We start from the raw sequence: 23,150 nt of genomic DNA, 5'->3' as shown, positions 1-23,150 counted from the left end.
TGACTAGACAATCTATGAAGTCCACTTCTTTCAAAGAAAAAAAAAAAATCTATGAAGTTCACTGGAAAGTGTGGCCATTGAAGATGAAATGAGCATCAGATATCCTCTCAAAAATATTATAATATAAGAGAATGAAAATTGAGCCAGTTTACCGAAGAAAAGCTCAATCTTTATATCAAGGGCACAAGCTCAATCTTTTATTCCTAACATAAGATCATTCAGTTAATAAAGTCTTACATGTAATTTATCTGTACAATAATTGTCTTGTCTAACTTTCACAAGAACTTTCCCAAGACCGTTTGTTTTGAGGGCACCTCTTTACCTTCATCTGACAAGTCAAGTGTCTTAAGAGCACAGTGGATTAGAGAATTTATTTGTTTCCTTCTTGTAGCATTATCAACGAAGAGCTCTGTAACCATTTTTCGTAGCTCATCTACTGTTGTACTATTTGATCTGTCGGCTGAATATTCAACATCTTGTGCAAGCAGCTGTGCCTGTCACAATTATGATTCATGTTGAGATGAAGGCACTAAATACAATAGCACAAGGCTTAGAAGGTAGAGACAATAGAAGGCAAAGGGAAAAGTATAGGGTTACAGATTTACAGTAGAGAATCCAGATATTAGCTCACTGGCACATAACACGAGGATATACAACCATACAAAATATGGAGTAGCACGTACTGCATTAGTTTATACTATCATGAAATAAATTCCACTTCTGAAAAATTTGATTGTTTTTGCGAACAGGGTCTTTTCATTTTACTAGTTAAGTTGTTACATACACCCGGGTTTACGGAGCATGGTGCACCCAAGGTATCTTTTGCTTAATTTGATGATTATATTAAAGGATGGTTTGAATCATCAAATTAGCAAAAAAAAAAAAAAAAAAAAAAAAAAAAAAAAAAAAAAACCTTGGTGCATCTTGCACCCGGGTATATATATAAATTTTCATCTGTTCTGAAGTGCTGGGGCTTCCAATCCACTAATAAATTATAATCATCACTTGGAAAAAACTCAGCACACGCATTTTGGGACTTTAAATTATATCACAACCACCATAGGTTCTTCCAATAGCGATTAAAGCAACAATTTATCCTACTGCTCTAAGCTAAACAAATCCATGCATGCTTATGATTTTTTGCAGATTAGCAATGGTTCCCTAGGGAAGGTGGTGTTAACGATCACCTTAATTAAGATAACACGGAAAATGAAGTAAACATGAAAAGGCATTGTACCTCAGCCAGAAGAAGACCAATTCGATTATCAGACGTGGTAAGAAGATCGATAGCATCTGATGGTGAAGTATCCAGAACTAATTTGTCTTCCTCTTCAACCAGGAAGTTTACACTGGATTCTTCAAGCCGTTTTTGGAGAATTGAACATTCATGCAGCAACTTCTCATTAACAGAACTAGCATATACACTTTTTTGCTTCTCGTTTTGGAGATCTCTCTGATATCAGATAATACTAGAATAAGTTAGAACACTGAGCACACCAAAAAATTAACACGTAGTACATAAAAGTCTATCAGAAAAGAAATAGTTTGCACGACTGGTTAGCACATTTTAGTTGAAAAGATCCTGATGGAGAACTAAGAGTCCATGGTTGAATTTCACTTATTAATGTCTTTTAACCCATCTAGAAAAGAAAATAGATGAAATAAGAGAAGTTAATAAGTTTGGCATGAAAGCATAATTAAACAATTCAAATAGATGATAGCGGAATGCCCAAATGAAGAATACATGATTAATGGAGATATGATTCATAGAAATGGAACCAACTTGGAGCAATCATCTAAATACCAATCAATCAATCATTTAAAATAAAAGGAATACTAGGCTTGGAATGAAAAATTACCTCCAATTCTAGCTTTTCTTTTGTTAAGTTGCTCAGCTCCTCCTTCAAATCTGATTGTGAACTTCGAAGGGACTTAACCTCTTTAACAAGAACTTTCAAATCTGTTTTTGATTTTGTTTCAGACTCATCATGATGTTTCTGTGAGCTTTCAAGTTGATCCCTAGCCACGTCTAATCTCTGTTTCAGCAGTTCATTCTCCTGGATAATAGCTGAATTTTCTGAGGCCAAACACATCTTTTCATCCTGAAACATAACATCATGATGTCATTAGAAGAACCATAAACCATTCTAGGATGGATAAAGAATTGCTTACAATAAGTGTACAATTTAAAACCTGTTCAGCTTTCAATTTCATTTCCATTTCTAGACATTTCTTCCGAAGTTCCTCCATATCCCATTGCATTTGAGTATACTTCTCCTTTTCAGCTGAAAAGGCTTGTTGAATATTGTCTTTCGTACTCTCTTTAGTAGTTTCTAGATCCACTTCCAAATCTGTGAGCTGGGAAGAGCATATAAAGTTACAATTTCATATGCCAATGATTAAAAACAGTACTTGGCATAATGCATGGAAGGTTCATGGGATGGGACAGGTCATTAAACTAAAAAAGGGGAGTTTTCATTGGCAGCCCTATGATTTTGTGCTTTTAACATTGAGTGCAATTTTGGTACAATTTCCAGAAATTGATTTATAATTCTTCAACTGCATTGATAGAACCTTGCCTTCTACAGATAACTGGGAATTTGAATAGCATACAAGCTTCAAGATCACATAAGACTTTTCTAACGTCTTGGTTACATGAGATAAATAAACAACAAGACTTTATTATGAAGAACAAACATCATAATATAGTGGCTCCATCGTATCAGGTAGAAACAATGTCGAAAACGACTATCCTGCCAATTCAAGCTAGGACTACTCATATACAAACAACAAGACAATCAATAAATCTACAATAAAGCACTTAGCACTCAGGCCAAAGCTAGAAGGAAGGCAAAGAGTAGGATGTGGAAACCAGCAAATTCTAGAGTAAAAACAGATCTAGGAGGGCAATATTACAATGTGATGGGGCAACTACCACCACCATCAAAAGTATCAAGAACAAGAGCAAGAACCACCCTTTGGTGCTGTATGCAGCATACTTAAACAAATACAGACAGGATAAACAAGATTAATCTGGATACAGAAAGGTACCCTTGTTGTAAGGTATTGTCTCACTGCAAGCTCTTGATTCAGCCTAGCAACTAGGTCCTCCATATCTGCTTTAGCAGTAGCCAGCCGTCTTTGCATGGTAACGAAAACCCTACTGATTTTATGGCGTTGATCTGATGGAAGAGCCACCAATAAATTGCTAGGAGATTGTAGATCATCATCTATTGGACCATCAGCTCCCACAGGGGAGTTGGGTCCACCTTCATCGTGAAATCTTGATGTTCCCCAGTCACTAGCTTTTAAAGAGGTTAGATCACTTCCAGTACTGTCGGTTGACATAAAACTGGTCAAATGGCCCATCACCTTGTCCTCTCCTTCAGATAGAATCTCATTTCCATACTCATCACGAGATGCATTTCCAAAGGTATCTTCATAAGATTTATCCTTCCTATCACTATTAGCCCTGTTATATTTGACGCTAGCACCAGCAGTTTCTGCTCCACCAGTTAAATCAATATCTGATGCAGACTTTTCCTCATTAACCCCAGCATGACCTCCATGCCCAGGTGTTTCAATGTCCGATTTATTATAACTAGTGCTATCACCGTAGTCTGATGCGACTGATGAAACACTGCCAGTCATGGAGACCTTAGAATTTGGCTGATACTCGGCGACTGATGAGACTCCATCAGCAGATGAATCATTGAATGCTGATATAATTTGAATAAAATATAAATCAAATCACTTCATTCAACTTAAACTGTTGTCAGATGGAGACATTGCTAAGGTGATTCCAACTCCCGAGCTTTCAGAAAAGCTGATTAATAAAAGAATACAAGACAAAAACAACCAAAGATATTAAGCTTATCAGGAAAATACTTACATGACCTGGCAGCAGCTTCCAACTCCAGAAATATTGCCACAGGTGCACTCCTTGACACATCAATATTTAATAATAGCTTATCCATCCAACCTTCCAAAGAACTTCTTCTCTGTGTGACAGAGACAGTTGCAAATTACTAGCACATCAATTTATAATGTTTTCAACTTTCCATGTAAGTTTTTAGAAATTATTACAAAGTCTGAATCCGACAAGATATAAGTGCATATCATTGAGAAGATCATAGTGGTCTAGGCATGAAGATGTAACCACTTTAACAGAACTTGACAAAATTAGGTAAGCCTATAGAAGCTACTCTTCTGGAGCACAAGATCAAATACCTAAAAGTTCATTCAACTGTTAGACAGGATTAATTGGATTTGGGATTACATTGACTTATACGAAAGCCCTGGTGTTACTAAACTATGTTAAGACATTGCAACTTAAATAATACACGATGCACAAAGTTGGTACTACCCAGCCATCTTGCCCTCTTTTCTGCTTAATACTTTAGATAAGGATTAACAGGCTCAAGTAAGGCTGTGCTAATGAGAGGAAACAACTTGCAAGCTACTAGAGCATGATTGGATAAAACCTCAGCACAAGTGAGCTTTGACAATTCAAGCTCGATCCAATAAATAAATGATTCAATTTAGAAGCTCGTAACTCATTTGACAAAGCTCACCAAATACTCAGCTGCATTACAAAATCTACTATTGCTGTAACATTTTCCCCCAATAACATCGATTGTACTTGATATAAACAGCTTGCATACTCTGTAGAAAATCCTATTTCAGAACATATTTTTTAACTGGACCAATATTACAATTCTTGGAGCACAAAGAAAGTAACCAGTATATATAATCTGAATATAATATCCACCAGAATAAAAAACTTTTCCTTTTCCCTTTCCATTTCATATCCTTCATTAATTGAGGACTACCATCCCCCATTCATAGCAACACTTCCAGTATATGCAATCTCTTTTTATCTCTCCCTCTCATATTTCATTTTCTCTCTCTTTCTCGAATCTTATGCTTCTCTGTATTTCTCAGTAAATATTTTTTTCAAACCCGTTATATGCCTATTGTCTCTCTGAATTTATCTTAGGTTGACCACAAGGGACATGCACTATCAATTGCATTAAAAGTTCTTATGAGAAAACTGTCTTATTTCTGTGATATGTGATTTAATTGGTATTTTTTTTTTTTCTCTAAAGTTTCTAATTTTCAAACGTATTTAAGGGTTTACTATAACAAAACCAAAGACTTATAGTCAAAGGGTAGGTTGGCTGCATGAACTAATTAATAATCTATTTCTCGAAGTCTCGTGCATCCATGACAATCTAATAATGGGTTAAATTCATTAAATGATTATTGGGTTTGAAAGACATAATTACTATGTAAACCCGAAATTAAGATCAGATAGGAATGGATTTGGATCAATGCACACTTATTGAAACAAGACTCTTCAAATTTTTGGATAGAAATTCCCCTTAAAAATGGATATAAAGGCAGCTTCTATCTGACTAAAATCATTTTGGACTAGATTTAGGATTGGCAAGGCCCAATCCAACCCATCCAATTCACACACCTAGGCTACAACAGGAAACTGACAAAAAGAACAGACCTAATGAAAGTCATTTTGCAGACTGGAGGTGGCAATTAAAATCACAAGTCCAAATGGTATAAAGATATGGATCAAAAATTTCCATAGCTACTCGAGCACAAAGATATCTCCTAACCCATAACCTATTCTTAATAAAGAAGTCGAATAACAAACAACTAAATATTAATTTTGTTAAATATTTGAGTCCAAAGGTAGGGTTCACAAAGTGCATATAGAATCAGATCACCATAATATATACTTCGTACTTAGTATGTATCTTTTCCTCTCCTCTTGTACCCCAGGTAACCCGTGATACAGATAGAGGCATAATAAAGATCGGTCACAATCATTATAAATCAAAATTCAAAACCAGAAGAGAAATAACTTTTTAAAGGTTGGGGATATTTTGGTGGATCATCAAAAACCTAGATGAGAAATTTCACTACTAAAGACAATCAGAACCCACAGCTGCACTTTAGACAGCAAAAAATCCCTTAATCACCACACACACTACTAGAAGAGACACTTAAACATAATAAAAGGAAGAGCATCACCAGCTAGTCCGGTTCCCTATAATTAAAAAAGCAAAATTGAGACTCTTTCAATTAGATCTTTTAGCAAGTACCATTTGGTAATTGGAGAGCTTAGTGAATAAGTTCATTATAGATAATTAAAAATTCGAAGCTTTTCAGAATTCATCAAAAGGAGCATTATTCTCACCTCTTCAATCAAACTCCTGCTTTGAGCTCCCATCAGCTTCCTCGGAGGAGGAGCAGGCAGAGATTTCTTGGGAAATAGCTTTTGGAGCTGCAAAAAAATTGAGCTATATTAATAATAACTGCAAGCAGCCAAGCAGTAGTAAATTAGCAAAAGATCTCTTAGATATTCTATGCATGAGCTTTCTAAGAATATTGCACCACCAACAATTACAGGGTATATATAGAAAAAAGCACCCTGATAAAAAAAATTTACAAAAATTAAAAAGGGCTAACCTCTGAAAACAACTTCAAAAAATCACTAAATCTACGCAATATTCCTCGAGTGCTCGTGATTGCTTCTGGTGTCTGTATGCCAACTTGGACCCTGTAATACTGCTGCTTATAGCAGTGAGAATAGAGTACCCAACAGCCAAAACAAGTAGAAACTATGAATGTAACCCAATTGAAAAGACGGGGGGGGGGGGGGGGCAGGAAGCTGTGTAAGCTGGAAATACTATTCAAAAATAAACTGTAGTGATTTCATATACTACAATCTCAAAGGTCTTTAATCCATCTTCAGAAGGAAAATTACATGTTTCAAAAATATACATAAGTTAAATCATAAGGAAAGGGGTACACGCTTCATACAATTTTACTTCCATCTGTCAGGCCTTCCTATGACTTCCCAGGAAAACAAAAAAAAAATTGATCAAAGACATTTATGAATTAAATAACAAGTGAAACCTCATAGAAAACAAATCCATGATATCTGATGAAATTGTCTGATTGCAATGGTGAATACAATGAATTAGCAAATATGTAACGGAAGATAAAAGAAAGTTTTTATGGTCTACTAATTTATGGAATTAAAGCTGTTGTTTTGACTGGGATGGATTTCATGCAATTACAACATGACACAAACATCACATACAAATGGGCTATTGCCTTTCTTTTTTCATAAAAAGTTGAAGTGGCAAATCATGTTAAAAAAATAGGTAACTCTTACCACAACTGGACCAGAGCCTCTTGGATCCGACAGAGTTGTCCAAGAAGGAATAGTGATGCAATAACTCCATCCAGTGGGAGGATCATGAGGCCAAACAGTGTGACGTCCATCCTGCAGACAAATCAAATAATTTCAAAAACTCATCTTTACTTGAAATATCAATGCATTAATCTTTCCTTTAATAAATGAATATTTTCTATTAACCAGAAAAGAATTTCTTCTATAGTTTACTTGCTATCAATTTAGTTGATTAAATAAAATAACAATCCACTTTGTGATACCTTTATAATTTTGTAATTTCTAGTAATTGTTCACTTAACATTCTCATTTTAAAATGACATATAATATCCATATCGAGCACTTGTCTTAACTCTTAACATTCCCATTCCAAAATTTCAAATCAAGATAGTTCTCAGAGCATTCTATTTTCCCATGTGTACCAACTCTAGGCATTTCTCATTCCAAAAAATTTTTGATTTGGTTCAGCAGAACTGATAGCTACTTAACAGGTACATACTACATAGCGTTTCATAATCTTTTGCCTGCTATGAATCACTATCCCCTTCTCTCTTTTAAGCACTTTTAGCACATTGCTAATTCTCTAATTTAACCAGTCTCTCCTGTCATCTATAAAAACAATCGCTAATGCGAAAAGAGGGCCACTTTAATTCATCAAATCCTTTACCTTGATCAACATCATTCAATACAATTACATAGTATTCAATTATAACCAATTCACCCCCCACATTATGTCACATTCCTTATACACTTTCCAACTTGCAGTATATTTCAAGAGTCATGAGCTTCATAGCCATCATCATCATTCACAGAAAATCAAATTTCCAACATCAAATTGACTAAAATCATGCAATTATATTATAAAAAAGGGGGGTAAAAAATCACTGAAACCCAGAAATCAAATACGAGTACCTACTAAAATTGTACTAGCAAGCTTACAAAACCCAAAAATACCCAATCCCAGAAATCAAAAACCCACTAAAATTGTACTAGCAAGCTTACAAAACCCAAAAATACCCAATCCCAGAAATCAAAAACCCACTAAAATTGTACTAGCAAGCTTACAAAATCCAAAATCCCAATTAATAATCAATTAAATATCCCAACCCCAGAAATTATAAAAATTAAAATTGGGGAAATTATAAAGAAAAAAGCATTCCCAACCCCAGAAATTATAAAAATTAAAATTGGGGAAATTATAAAGAAAAATTCATACCCATTTTTGAGGAGGGGAGCTCCAATCCATGCCCAAAGGCAAAGGGGAAGAACCATCATGACGAAAGGTAGATTGTACTTGGACGATTGGTGAAGAATCTTCAAATTCACGAGTTAATCTTTCATATATAAGATGATCAGAAATTCCGAAATCCAACAGTGTAAAATCCATCCCTTAAGCATTCATACTAGTTTTATAATATATCTCTCTTTCTAAGTTTCAATTTTTCAGGGGTGATAATGGGTTATTTACTGCCATTTTTGTAGTTGAGGAGAAAATTTGCAGTTTTTGGAAATTTGGGGAAGTAGTTTATCACAACTTCACAAGGTGTCAAGGTGGTCGGTATCGAGAAGTGGATTGCTAAACATCGCCCGCAAATCTCCACATAAAGCCACAAATCTATATTGAATTTACCTTATTGCCCTAAACCTAAAATAAAAAAATCTAACCCATACCCACACTCTAATCACCCGGAAATACGGCAATGTTGAGGCGGCAAGGCAAGGACTTGGCGGCCACAGCGGCGGAGGGAAGGACGGCTCACGGTGGCAGGGTTTTTTTTAAATTTTTTTTTTAAAAAAACCAGAAGAGGTGGGGCGGTTGGCCAGGACGCCCAGCCCCTGGTGGTGGCGTCTGCTCCGGTCGCCGGAACCAAGGGGCTGGCGTCTGACCTGGACGCCTAGCCACGGTTGTGGCGTTTTCCAGAGGCGCCACCGCCGTGGCTGGGCGTCCAGGTCAGACGCCAGCCCCTTGGTTCCGGCGGCCGGAGCAGACGCCACCACCAGGGGCTGGGCGTCTTGGCCAGGCGCCCTACCACTTTTTTTTTTTTTTTTTTTTTTTTTTTTTTTTTTGTCTAATATTTTTATTTTTGGAAAATCAGAATTCTTTTGTTAATGTTTAATATTTTTGTTTTATGTGTTAATGTTTTTATTTCTAATGTATATATTTTTTTTTTAAATCAGAATTTTTTGTGTTAATGTTTAATTAAAAAAAACAAAAACTTTAAATAAGTTTAAAAAAAATTACAAAAAGTTTAAATAAAATTACAAAAAAAAAAGAAATAAAAGAAATAAAAAAATAACAAATTACAAAAAAAAAAAAAATTACAAAAAGTAGGGGTGGCGTCTGGCCAGGACGCCACAGCCATGGTGGCGGCGTCTGGCCCTGACGCCACAGCCATGGTGGCGGCGTCCTGACCAGACGCCACCCCTACTTTTCGTAATTTTTTCCCCGGATTATCTCGTTTTTCGGCGACGATGACGGCTCTTCGGTGTCCCTCGGCGATCCACTCCAGCTCCACATTCTTCGTGAGAGTGAATTACGATTTCGGTAAAAATTAGAAAAAGGGCAAAAGAGTCAAAGTAAAAATATTTGTGGGCTTTATGTGGAGATTTGCGGGCGACGTTTAACAAATCATGTTTGGACTGTTTGCTACTTTGTAGATTTTGGCATTTGTTGTACATTGGGTTTACCCAACTCTCTCTTTTTTAAATAGTTGTTACTTGTTGAAATCGCTTCAATGAATAGATTTAATTTTCAATAGTTACAATTTATAGATTAGTACAATATTGGAGATGGAGTAAGTATTTAAAAACGAAGAGATTAAATACTTGTCAAATGGGTTGGGTCGTGTTATAATTTTCGGAATCGGATCACTTTTTTAAACAAAAAAGTGAACTTATGTTACATAAGGTCATAAGGACGGTTAAACGTTGCATTGGTCATGAATATTGCATTGAAAATGAATTATGATTTAATCCATATTTATTTGGAGTGAACTCAACAATTTAAGAGTTCAGTTTATAAAGTTTTTTTTTTTATTTTTAGCCGTGATTGTACTCACCTAATATCTTTTTCCAAATTATTTGAACATTGATATATTTTGAAATTTCATACCGACACAATGCAATACGATATCACATTAGTATGCATTTTTCCATTTGTTTTTTGACACAGATTTTTCCATCTCCTAGTTGTTGCACAGCATGCAACCAATGTCCCAAGTGGAGCATCCAACTAATTAATTTTTCTAATAGTGGAGCTTATGAGCAAAATTTGAATTTGGTAGAGCTCTAGTAATAGTGAAGTTTATTATATTCGAGGTATACATTTTTTAAAGGCTTTCCAATTGCATTTTTTAATTCTTCTAATTCATTGGTCAAACCTTAAACATTTATACGAAGTATATATTGCTAATCAAAAATGCAATTGAAAAAATCTTTAAAGAACGGAAAGAGTAACAAGACTAACAAAAGCAATCAATGTTATACTTAATAGTCAAATTGCTTCATGAACATTTATACGCTATACTAGCTTTTTTTAGTCGTTTTATTACCCAAACACTAACAAGTATTCCATATAACAAAACCCCAAAAACCACAAGCAAGCACAAAAAAATGGAGCAAAGCATAGCCAGCCCTTCTAGGAAGATCCCTAAGCTAACATCAAACCTATAATAGACACATAGCAAACCAAACCTATAACATGTGTTTTTTCACTAAAAATCCTAGGAAAACAAAATGCTAAATCCATTGTTCTTGCTAATTTAAAGTTCCTTAATAATCTGCATAACTCAGCCTCGTTTAGACTCCATCTTAGCTTGTAAATATTTTTATTGAGCACAAACAGGTCAAAGGAAGTTTTTAAAGCAACCGGAATTCGCTTAAGGGATTTCTTTGGAAGCACAAAGACCTTTCACCAATATTACTACTAGCATAATGAATAGATTGATGTTAACATGGACTATGGTGATCATAATACTTGAATCGAGCAAGTGACTGAGGCTTTTGGTGAATTCTTCAATGTGTTCTCAACTGATATATGATTCTGATATGGAATTGCATATCTATCCCGGGCTAAGCATATGACTAGTTCCTCCAAAACTAATGCATGTCTCAGGAAAAAATGGCTTATTACCACTTCGCGTTCTATTCCAAAATATTCCTTAATCACTATTCTTCTCAGATGATATCTGCAACATACAGGAATTTCATGATCTGTTCGAAAAAATTCTCGTTCCAACTCCAGTTCTTTTTTTGTGATATCATCACCCATAGTCCCCTCATACTGATTTATGACTAGTCCCTATAAAATAAACCAATTATAATTAAAAAGTTTCACTTAGAGTTTCAATATCGCCCATATGGTCATATGTAATCGATATCATGTATGTAAGATAAATACTAAATCACACACTAACCTCTTGAAAAACAAGTGTTTCTAAGACAGGTGAACAGTTGAGAAAGTGCAACAACAGTTTATTCCAGCAGTATATTTCAGTTTCACCCAGCTCTAGATGTATAAGATTATGAAACACGGGCAGTTGATCCTTTATTAAGACCTTTTCAGCACCCTGGCCGAATAGTTAACCATAGGTTAGCCAACTGGTAAATTTGATTCAAAGAGTACAGGAAAAATGGCATCAGACAAAATTAGAGAGAGACATACCGGCACTAAGAAGCCCTGCAACGATAAATGTTGAACATAAGACAATGGTCTAATGAGGTTAATTATTTTCTGAAAAGCTACTTCAAACACATTTGAATCTAATGTCTCAATTACACACAGATTTGCTTTAATAAGACGATGCATTGTTGGTATCGAGTAACATTTTGCTAAATGATCACGGTAGTCAAGGTAGTTAAGGTTGGGAGTATTGATTAGCACCAATTCATTGAAGTCATCTTCAAAATCATCCCATATACGCACATTTAAACACATTCTAAGAAGGGAAGTTGACGTAATAGTAGTGATTTTGACACGGTTTGAAATGGCTTTGAATGTAAGGTCTTCGAGTACAGGGCAACTTGAAACTAGCCTCGGCAGAAAGCCATCATCAAATATGACATACACAGACAAGAGGAGCAATTTCAAGTTTGGAAGACAATAAGATAGCATGGTGTGCTAACCATTATAAAACACTCTAGCAAAGTCCCCGTTGCTAACTTGAAGTCTGAACTTGGTGAGATACCGCGATTGGAGTACATTATCAACAAAGCTCACCAAAGTAGGGTAACATTCAGTTGCATAGGGATGTTTCAAACAAAGAGATACAGGTGAAACATCAAAGTCGAGGCTGGTAATCAAAGGGAAAACATGCCTCAAACTCTTAGACAAGACGGAAATAGCAGCAGCATCCTTGGTAGGAAGCAGAGATATGATCTGAATTAACAATTCATCAGGCAAATTGGTGAGCCTACCAATTGAAAGGGTTTACAAACAAATTTGCTCAAACTATATTCGAATTTAGTTATAAATCTATACTATTAAAGACATATTTATATTCGTCTCAACAAAGGTTAGAGATATTAATAATGGCAAGTACCTTGCATTAACAAGGGTGAGTGCAGAGTATGCTAGATTAACATTACTAGCCTTAGAACCCTGAATTGAATCAATTTGATGATTAACGTTATTAATTGAAATTCAATGGTTAAATAAAGAAATCTACCGTACCTTAAGAGCTGCGAAGAATGCAGAGTATGCTAGATTCAAGAACAATGAAGAGAAAACGTTGGTTTTGTTTTGTTTTGTATTTTCTGTGTGTATAAGTGTATTGCTTAGTAGTTAGCACTACTAGGTTAAAAGTGTATTGCAACTACTAGGTTAAAAGTGTATTGCAAAGTATGCACGGTTGTTAAATATTTTTGACAATAATATTACAAAAATATAAATTATATAAAACATATTCAGAAATATTTTATTTGGGTATATATATGGAAGATATTGTCAAAATGGAAAGAAAATCATAAAGTATAAATAGTTTACTCAAAGATTTTGCAAAAAAAAAAAAAAAAAAAAAAGAAAAGAAAAGAAAATTTTTTGTACTAGGGAAATTAAGTAAATATGAACGGGCCCTTGGTATAAATTACTGTAATAGATAGATAGCATCGTAGTATCTTTTAAATTTTTAAATTATTTTGAGAAATAGTGTCGTAGTATGTACTCTAATTTTTTTTTATTAATAAATGAATAAAAAAAATTATGGATTTTTCTAAGCTATAATCCTTATAAGTTATAATATTGATCGAATTATCCTTGTAATACTGGCCAATTAAGTAACTCTTGTAACACTAATGAAGTAACCCTTGTAATAGTGACGAAGTAATCATGTAACATTGACCAGGGTAATCCCTATAACACTAACGAGGTAACCCACATGACAGATGACCACACCGGAAACCACACTGTGTGGCCAGCCAGGGTAGTCGTCGCAGATAAGAATTTGTGATCTTTTATTTAGCTACCATATATGTGCAGCTATATTATTACCCGCTTGTCAAATATGAATACATTTAAAGACATTAAAATCACAATTTATCCTAGATATAAGGTGCAACTCCAAACTAATCTATATTATTATTAAAACTCATGGGATTAACATGCTAAAGCCATGTGTATCCTTATTATAATTTGATGCCACATGTGCGCCATGTGTCATCCTATATGTAACACCCATCTCTCACCGCATTGAAATGCAATAACGTGTAATTAACTTAAAAACTCTTTATTAGTATAGCTTTAATTCTCTATATTAATGATTTATTTACTTCAAAAACTATTCATATGTATAACCTTCATATTTATATTTGACATTTTTAATATAATATTAATAAAAAAAAATAGTAGTCTAAATTATGATATTTTCACTTACTCAATTATAATTATTCAACATTAACCTTTTTTTAATTAAATTTCATAAAATTTATAAATTTACATTATACCGGGGCATCGCCCGGACCAATAACTAGTTTCTTCTAATTGCTCTAACTATGCTACTTGCGTAGTTGAGTTCGTTACTTTCAAGAACTTCCAAATAGACTAAGCTCTTTCCCAAATTCACCCATAGCCTTATGATGAGCGGTAGTACTATATTTTAATTTTACAAGTATGATTTTTAAGTGTATTAATCTGGAGTAGAAAACTCGAATAACTTTAAAAAAAATTATGGTATACGATTTTTTTCATGGTATATATCTTACGTCAAAATATCGTACTACCTCCGTTTTATATTTTTTGCAACTTTGGGGTATTATTTGTGAGATATAAAATATTCTAAAATTGCAAAAAATAAAACGGACAAAGGTCCGTAATAAATGAAAAAGGATAACATTATTTGTATTAATTACACTCTTTAAATTGTGGCATGTAAATAAAAAAAAAAAAGTTTATCTAAAGTTTCAATAAACAACCTAGATATCACCCGGGATATACAAAACTATTAATTGAAACTTTGAAAGTATATAAATATGAAGTACAAACTACAAATTATTCTTCCATCTTTATAAATACATGTGTATATTTTTTTATTTTTATTTTTTGGTTTGTAAGCGTCAACAAGTACATTAAAAAAAATCAAATTAATTAAATATCATTGTAATCTTTTTAGAACCTATTCAACCAATAATAATATTATTTTCCTCTTCAGCAACACATGCATGAGCTTATAGTCAAGCTCAATTTCTTCCTGGACCAGGGATGTAAGTCGGACCACCTGAATGTGATGGTGGGGAAGGGTTAGACTTAACCTCCAACTCCTTCATCCATTGAACGTCGTCGTCGCGCTTATAGAGAACGTTTTCATCACCCTTTAAAGGCCTACAATTTCCATGCTCTATAAGAAGGTTGAAGCTCAAGAACAAAATCAAGATCATCAATGATTTAATTATCTTATTATAAGAGAAACTCATTTTTGTGGAATTGCCTAAATTAAAGTTTAGTTTGTTAAAAAAATTAAAATTAAGAACAAGCTAAGGATTTTTGCACAAAACAGATGAATGGAATGTGATTTAATGCTTAAGATAAGAAGTGTAAATATGTACGTGTATTTATATGCATGTTTTCATGACTTGTGCGTAGGTAAGGACTAAGGAATAACTATTTGATCGCCTTTGACAAGGTACGATAATACTTTGAATAATTGAATATTAATATAACAAGATATATTTGGTAAAAGAAGTAATAAAAGGGTTGGACAAATATATTCAACTTTAAGAAAGTAAGAATTAAAGGGTTGAATAATACTCCCAAAAAAAAAAAAAAAAATCCATAATAAAAATGTTGCACCATTTGCACATTGCACTATTGACCATTTTTCCACCTTTTTTTTCCCATTCAACTACATATGGTAGGGCCCAATTCGTAATGATATACAATAATATTATTGTAGCTATTGTAATCTTTCAATCTAGACCTTTAAAATTTGGTATTAAATCTTGACCTTTTATAGAACTGACTAAATAATCAATGTAATGGTATATTTGTATACAATAAATTAAAATTAGGAAAAAAATATCATCAATAACTATATATTAAAAGACACACAGTGATAACACATGTCATCTCCGGATGTGTCCTTAGTTTTTTTTTTAATATTTTAAAAAGATCTTATTCTAAAATTATTACTATCGTCAATTCATTATATAATAATTACTTAAAATAAAAGATTTAATATACTCTATATATTTTAAAAAACAATAATGATAACTAAAAATTAAAAAAGGTATATCATAAAAAGATTTTAGACATATTTTACAAATATTATACTACAATAAATATTTTATTATTGATATTATTGACCAAATATATACCTAATTATGTATAATTAACTTTATATTGTGGACATTTCTTGCCAAAATAACTTATTTTAATATATTTTTTTTTCCCTTTTCATTTATTTCCTGTTAAAATCATGAACATCTTAACAAGTATGGCAAGAATCAATATTAATTATATTTAATTAAAATAAATGTGACTTTATAGTGTGATTTTCACTTGCCAATTTCCCTACATACACTAAATTTTTTTATTTACCATAGATTGGGAAAATAGTACATCTTATACGAGTAAATAAAAGTTTGGAATTAGAAATATCTTTTTTTTATTAAGGTATATTTGGACATGAATTAAGGTATTTTTGGATTAATATTATTTTCTACAAAATATTATTCCTTTCCACGGGATGCTATACGGATTTAAATAAAAAGTTGGATTTAAGCAATTGTTGAAAATACGCAAACCTTTAGTCAATGTGGTGTATGTAATTATATTGTACAAAAGTCAAATTGGGAGAAGTGACGGAGATTTTTATATTTACTTGGGATAGGTTCAATGTATATATAATCAAGATTTTTTTTTATATAATTTGATAAATATTATTCATTTAATTATCATCAATAAAGAAACACTTTTGAGTGTGCTTTGCACACGAATGTATACAATAATCTTCATAAAACGATAATTAGGGCCTATTCACATTTACTGAACTGAGCTGAACTGATATGATTGGAGCTGAACTGAACTGATTGAAACTGAACTGAATTGAGCTGAAATAATATTTTATGAGAGGGGAAAATTAAGAGCTGAACTGAACTAAACTGATTAGAGCAGAACTGAACTGAACTAAAATTAAGTAAATGTGAACAGGCCCTTAGTGATAAAAAGATGTTTTGTTAAGTCAAATTGCGTAATGATAATTTTAATAGCAACTGTGCATGGCACGGGATCTAAACTAGCCACTTTAATAATATCAACTTTAGCCGATTTAATAGTCCCAAATTTTGTTTATTCTACAATAATCTCAACTTTCACTTGCCTTTTCTACAATTTCAATATTATTTATACTTTTAAGACCCATCTTACAATAAATTAATTATTGTCTCGTCTTAATTAAGAATCTGTAACCTTATTGTTATTATCATTTTCACATAATCACATTTATTATTATTATTATTATTATTATTATTATTATTATTATAAAAATATCAAAAAAAACCTACAAAGTCAATCAATTTACAAGAAACTGGAAGAAATTGGTGGGGAGCCGAGATACAATCTGGGCCCCCACCCCTCTAGCTATAGCGAACCCGATCCTGCTGAAGATGTGAGCAGCTGTACAAGCACCAATATCCTGAGCCTTAGCGAACGCTTGAACCCGTTTCAGCAACGCAATACCATTTTTCTCTAATTCCCCCAACGAAGAAAAGGAGAAAGGAAAAAAACCATAGTCAATAGCCCTGCAACTCGCCCTATACTTGTCTCACTTTCGCTGAGCTGCCGCCGACACAACACGACCAGGAACGAAGTCAGACAACCCCAATTGTGTCAAAGGTGAAGACTCCGTCAAGTAAAAACACATACATCAAGGCCTCTACTCCAAGAATAAAGCAACACATCTGCCGGTCGTAGAGCCCCGTCGTTCCCTCTAGTCAACCTAACGTTCATTTTATTATTATTATTTTATTTTTTTTTTGTGTGTGTGTATTTTTTTTTTTTGGTGAGAAACACATAGTCACATTAAATAAAGACTTTCTCACATTGCCTCAAAAAAAAGACTCTCTCACAAAGCTCACCCTATCTTTTTTATTTTTTTAAAAAAAAAAATAAAATAAAATTTAGTACTAGAATAGATATTTAATTAATCTAATTCAAAAACTAAGATTTTTAATAAACATCGATCCCAATCAGAACGTAAAATAAGATCTCAAAAATATCAACGGTTAGGATGTAGCCAATAAGGTGGGCTAAAATTCTAAGCATTATAAATTTCTATAAATATTAAATATGGACCCCCAAATTGCCTCTAGGTCCAATTTAGGGTTTATCGAAGCTCAAGCCCACTAACTTCTCCTTCCTCCCAAACCCCTTCTTCCCTCCTCTGCAACTTCTTCTTAAACCCTAATATAACTCGGAACAACCCTTCGATTTCACTGTAAGTTTCCCTTAAATTTCTATTTTTTCATGTTTAATTTTTGTATAATCTTGTTATTATTTTCGTTTTTGTTATCAAGTGTATGCTAATTTTTCTGGGGTTTTATAAATTTTGGATTTTTTTAATGGGGATTGATTTTTCTGGGGTTTTATGTTAGTGTTTTGATAATTTTATTTGTGTCTTGTGTATTTTAGGAGTTAATTTTCAACTGGGTACTGTATTTCTATCTGGGTGTTTATGCCTTATTGCCATTATTAAATTTGTTGATAAGTTAAGGTCTGAAAGTTGGAAAGTTTAGTGATAATGCTAGTTGAATTGGGTTGTATTTTATTTAGGGTTTCATTGTTTCGATAATAAAGTTAATTTCTATTACAATTTATATTAATGCCCTCAATTTTATACTTTAGTGTAATTCAGTTAAGGGGCTATTTCGTGTCGAGTCAAGATTGTGAACGGTAATTAGTCTTGAGATGTGGAGCAGTCGAAGGCTTTATTGATAATGAAGCATGATTGAAATATTCCTGCAATTTTTGTTTAGTTTTTTCTATTATCCTGGATTATTTGATTAATGGCTTCTTTTTATTGACACTTCCACAGTAGTATACTTGATGTTTGTTTTTATTTTTTATCATCATCATCATCATTGATTTATATGCATATATGTATGTAGAATTTTGTACTTTGGCCTTATATTGAAAGAATGTTAGCTTTGATGGAAATCCTATGGCACCTTATTTTTGTGGGCCTTAAAAGTTGATTCAATCGAGTGTTTGATGGGACAATTGCTTGAATGTGTGCAGATGAATGGTATGATTGAAAATGGATCCTTGAATGTCAATGGTAATGGCATTATGAATGGTGATGGCCTCGCTGCAGCAAATGATAATGATGTAGTGACTCCTGAAGTGCAGCCAAATAAGCGCAGGAGAAAGAAGTCTATGGTTTGGGAGTACTTCACTACTGAAAATGTTAGCCCTGGTTGTACTAGGGCTTGTTGTAAACAGTGCAACAAGTCATTTGCTTACATTACTGGAAAAAAGCAAGCAGGCACCAGCCACCTCAAGCGACACATATCCTTAGGTATCTGTCCTGCAAACCGCTCTAAACTGGAAAAGAATCAACTTATTACCTACACACCTCGTTCCCAAAATAGCACTATCACTGCTCCTCCAAGAAAGCGCTGCAGAGCATCCCCTGGTTCAGTAACCATTGCATTAGACCAAGAACGCTGCATTAATGAGATAGCTAGAATGATCATACTTCATGATTACCCAACCAACATGGTGGAACTTCCTGGATTTGTTGACTTTGCTAAGATTCTTCAACCTAACTTCTCTATGGTAAGTTTTGACTCTGTTCACAGTGAGATTGTGGCTATTTATACGAGAGAGAAGAAGTCACTTGCTGATACTCTTGCTGAAATCCCTGGGCGTGTCAGCTTGACTGTGGATCTCTGGACATCAGACCAAACTTTGGGTTATGCTATTCTGACCGGGCACTTTATTGATGCTGATTGGAGATTAAATTCTCGGGTCCTTAGATTTGTTCGTGTGCCATTTCCAGATTCACAGGTTGCTTTCAATCATGCTGTTGTTTCATGTCTGTCTGAGTGGGGTTTGGGAAGCAAGTTGTTTGCACTTGCTGTTGATCAGTCTTTTGCTAATGAAGCTGTTGTTGGTAACCTTAGGGGCCTGCTTTCTATAAAGAATTCTCACATGTTAAATGGTCAGTATTTACTTGCGAATTGCTATGCCCGTGTCATGAGCCGTATGGCACTAGCAGCTATAGGGGCAACGAGAGAAGCTGTTGCCAAGGTTCGTGACAGTGTGAGGTATGTAAAAGTTTCAGAATCTCGTGAAGATATGTTCAATAAACTCAGACAACAACTTCAAATTCCATATACAGAGAGTTTAGTCATTGATGATCAACGGATGTGGAATTCAACTTACCATATGCTCTCAATAGCATGTGAGTTGAAGGAAGTTTTTTCTTGTCTAGATGCTTCTGATCCTAATTACGAGCTAGCTCCTTCAATGGATGATTGGAAGTGTATAGAAGTTCTTTGTGTCTATTTGAAACTTTTCTTTGATGCTGCCGACATACTTACAACCAAATCCTATCCGACTGCCAGTGCATTTTTCCATGAAGTTTGTAAAATTCAGATGGAGCTGGCTCATGGGGCATTGAGTGAGGATAACTATGTCAGCAGCTTTGTCAGACCTTTGTATGAAAAATTTGACAGATATTGGAGGGATTGTTGTGTGGTCTTAGCTATGGCTGTAGCTATGGACCCTAGGTATAAGTTGAAGCTTGTGGAGTTCAGCTTTGCCAAGGTTTTCGGGGAAGAAGGTGAAATGTGGTTTAGGGCTGTCGATGATGGTTTACATGAGTTGTACTTTGAATATGTTGCGCAGACCTTACCTTTGCCATCAATTTTTGTAGACCAAAGGTATGAAGGATTCATTAAAGCAGAGGCCCATCAAGATGAAGATTCATTACCTCCACCTGACGGGCTATCAGATTTTGATGTGTATATATCAGAGATTTCAAGCAATCATCAGACAAAATCAGAACTAGATCAATATCTAGACGAGCCACTATTGCCAAGAGGGTCTCAAGAGGTTGACGTTCTTGAATGGTGGAAGTTGCACCGAATTAAATACCCGACTCTCTCCAAGATGGCTGCTGATATATTGTCAATACCCTTTGCTACAATATCTGGGGACTCTGTTTTTGATACTCTAAGCAAGAAGTTGGATAGTCACAGAAGTTCTCTAAAGCCAGTTACTTTAGAGGCCCTGATTTGTGCAAACAACTGGTTGCAGTTTGGGACACAGCAGAGTTTATCCATGTTAGATTTATCCACAATGTGTATAAAGATGGAAACCAAATAAGTCATTATACGGCAGCTCTATATTTATTTGCAACTTACAGAGGTGTTTTAAGAGCTTTTGGTTGCAACTAGGTGTGGGGCTTTGCCGCTGATCACTAATTTTACCCCAATTTTGAAGATAGTAGGAGTAATATAATACTTTTTAGAACAAGTAATTCTGTGTATCTTGCATAATTCTTTCATTTGATTAGCATGTACTTTCATGGATAATTTGTTTAGTTTTATGATGTAAAGCTCAATTTTTTAGAAATCCAAAGAATAAGAATTTCAGGCAATCTAAGTATGTAGAGTGTCCCATTGAACCAAATTGTTATGAATATATTTTTTTAAACTGCGTATAGGCACAATAAGCAAAAGCAACCGATAAGAGTTGGCTCAAGTGGTAAGCAACTTGATGTCGATTAAGGGAGGTCTCGGGTTCGAGCCTCACCGTATGCAGAAACTCTTGTTGGGAGACTCACCCACCATAAGTCAGGTGTGCTACTCGAGTCGGATCCGGATGTAGTCGGAGCTAAGCTCCGATGAACCGGGTGGGCAACCTTAAAAAAAAAACAATAAGCAAAAGCCAAAAGGGATTTCTACAGTAGATTGATGAGGGTCATTACAGGTCACAGATCACGTGAGTACGTTACTAGCACGTGACTGGTAAGGTATCAAATATTCTGTGCAATATTTTTTTTTAGAGAGAAAGAGAGGTGGTACCAATGCTTGAACCCTGGACCTAGACTTCAGAGGTTTCATTCTCTTTCCACTAGTCCACCTTTTAAGTTATAATCAATAGTTTAGATCTCCAAAGAAGAATATTTGATACCTTATCAGTCACAGTATGCCATTATGGTAAGATATCAAATATTTTGTGCGATATTACCATAGAATTTATAACCTTCAGAGTATAAATTTTCATTCATTTCCCGCTAATACATTTTTTCTTCCCAAAAAAAAAAGGATTTTTTTGACTTTTACTACAAAAAAAAAAATCGAAAAATTATCATCAAAACTTCTAAAACTTTTAATTTTACCACAAAAAAAAATTCTACAAATTGTTTTTACCACCTATCGTAAAAAAAAAACCGTTAAATTTAACGATTAAAAATTCTTTTTCGAATTTCATGCGCAAAACATATTCTTCATAGGTTTAGGGGGACATTGAGATCATTTGGGACCAATTTCAGGTTAAAATTGACAAATAAATGATCGAAAATACCTCATTTTGCATGTTTCATGCAAATCAAAATATTTTTAAACACGCAAAATGAGGCATTTTCGATCATTTTTGTAAATTTTGACCTCAAATTGGAAACTCAGAGACAAAATGACCCCAAAACCCTTAAACACCATGTGTTTGACACGAGAAATTGAAGAATTTAAAAAATCCCGTTAGGTTTTTTACGGCGGGTGGTAAAAAAACAATTTTTAATTTTTTATGGTAATATATATATATATATATATATATATATATATATATATATATATATATATATATATATATATATATATATATATATATATATATATATATATTAGGGGTGAGTATGGGACGGGTACCCGTACCATTAGTACTAACGGTTCGGGTACCCGATACCCAAAATCCCTAAAAGTGATATCCATATCCCGAACCGATAAGTTCGGGTACCCGGATTTTAGGATCGGTTATCAGGTACCCAATAAGATATCCAATAATGATAATTAAACTTAATTATGTAGTTATTAAAATATAATTTACCACTAATTCACAACAATATCATATAATTTTGACCAAATTATTAATAATATTATAAATCATTGATATTATAAAATAATTATATAGTAAAGTAAGAGTTTAGATTTAAAAAAAATAGATTTAAGTAGGGGAAAAAGGCAAAAAAATGCTTATCGGAACGGATCGAAAAACCGTTAATTTTAAAATGATACCCAATAACCATACTCGATAACAAATTATCAGAACGGGTACCCGAACCGTTATGATTATCGGATCGGGTACCCTAATTTTCGAAACGGTTACGAATCGATTTTTCGGGTAGTTTTGCTCAGCCCTAATATATATATAAGAAATAATATAATCTTCTACGGTTTGCTTCAAAAAAAATATAGTCAGTTCTCAAGCAAATAAATG

At 33.8% G+C, this 23,150-nt stretch overlaps 3 protein-coding genes across 4 annotated transcripts; 1 reads left to right on the top strand and 2 right to left on the bottom strand.

The window, feature by feature from the left end:
* Positions 1-89: 89 nt before the first annotated feature.
* On the bottom strand, positions 90-8,874 carry LOC110703226 (PX domain-containing protein EREX-like). Of its 2 annotated transcripts, none has more exons than XM_021880993.1 (10): positions 8,436-8,874; positions 7,202-7,312; positions 6,490-6,591; positions 6,218-6,304; positions 3,893-4,001; positions 3,052-3,719; positions 2,194-2,358; positions 1,860-2,102; positions 1,238-1,453; positions 90-494 (listed from the first exon to the last, which is right to left on the bottom strand). In XM_021880993.1, exons 1-10 carry the CDS (start codon positions 8,604-8,606, stop codon positions 276-278), a joined length of 2,091 nt encoding a protein of 696 aa, XP_021736685.1. In that variant the 5' UTR covers positions 8,607-8,874; the 3' UTR covers positions 90-275. The 2 variants fall into 2 exon arrangements, with proteins under 2 accessions (XP_021736685.1, XP_021736687.1); XM_021880995.1 differs by having other exon boundaries at positions 6,490-6,588; positions 8,436-8,873.
* Positions 8,875-11,186: 2,312 nt separating this feature from the next.
* LOC110703081 (putative F-box/LRR-repeat protein At3g44810) lies at positions 11,187-15,124 on the bottom strand. The gene is made up of 7 exons (XM_021880838.1): positions 14,963-15,124; positions 12,760-12,818; positions 12,438-12,630; positions 11,997-12,338; positions 11,883-11,897; positions 11,635-11,787; positions 11,187-11,519 (listed from the first exon to the last, which is right to left on the bottom strand). The coding sequence occupies exons 1-7, from the start codon at positions 15,122-15,124 to the stop codon at positions 11,187-11,189; spliced, it is 1,257 nt and encodes a 418-aa protein (XP_021736530.1).
* A 2,825-nt stretch (positions 15,125-17,949) lies between these two features.
* On the top strand, positions 17,950-21,330 carry LOC110703225 (zinc finger BED domain-containing protein DAYSLEEPER-like). Its single transcript, XM_021880992.1, has 2 exons — positions 17,950-18,144; positions 18,945-21,330. The coding sequence occupies exon 2, from the start codon at positions 18,945-18,947 to the stop codon at positions 21,036-21,038; it is 2,094 nt and encodes a 697-aa protein (XP_021736684.1). The 5' UTR covers positions 17,950-18,144; the 3' UTR covers positions 21,039-21,330.
* The last annotated feature ends 1,820 nt before the right edge of the window (positions 21,331-23,150 follow it).

The sequence above is a fragment of the Chenopodium quinoa genome, unplaced genomic scaffold, assembly GCF_001683475.1.
Source record: "Chenopodium quinoa cultivar QQ74 unplaced genomic scaffold, ASM168347v1, whole genome shotgun sequence".
NCBI lineage: Eukaryota > Viridiplantae > Streptophyta > Magnoliopsida > Caryophyllales > Amaranthaceae > Chenopodium > Chenopodium quinoa.
The sequence above is the reverse complement of the archived record's forward strand: the minus strand, read 5'-3'. Positions and strand labels throughout refer to the sequence as shown.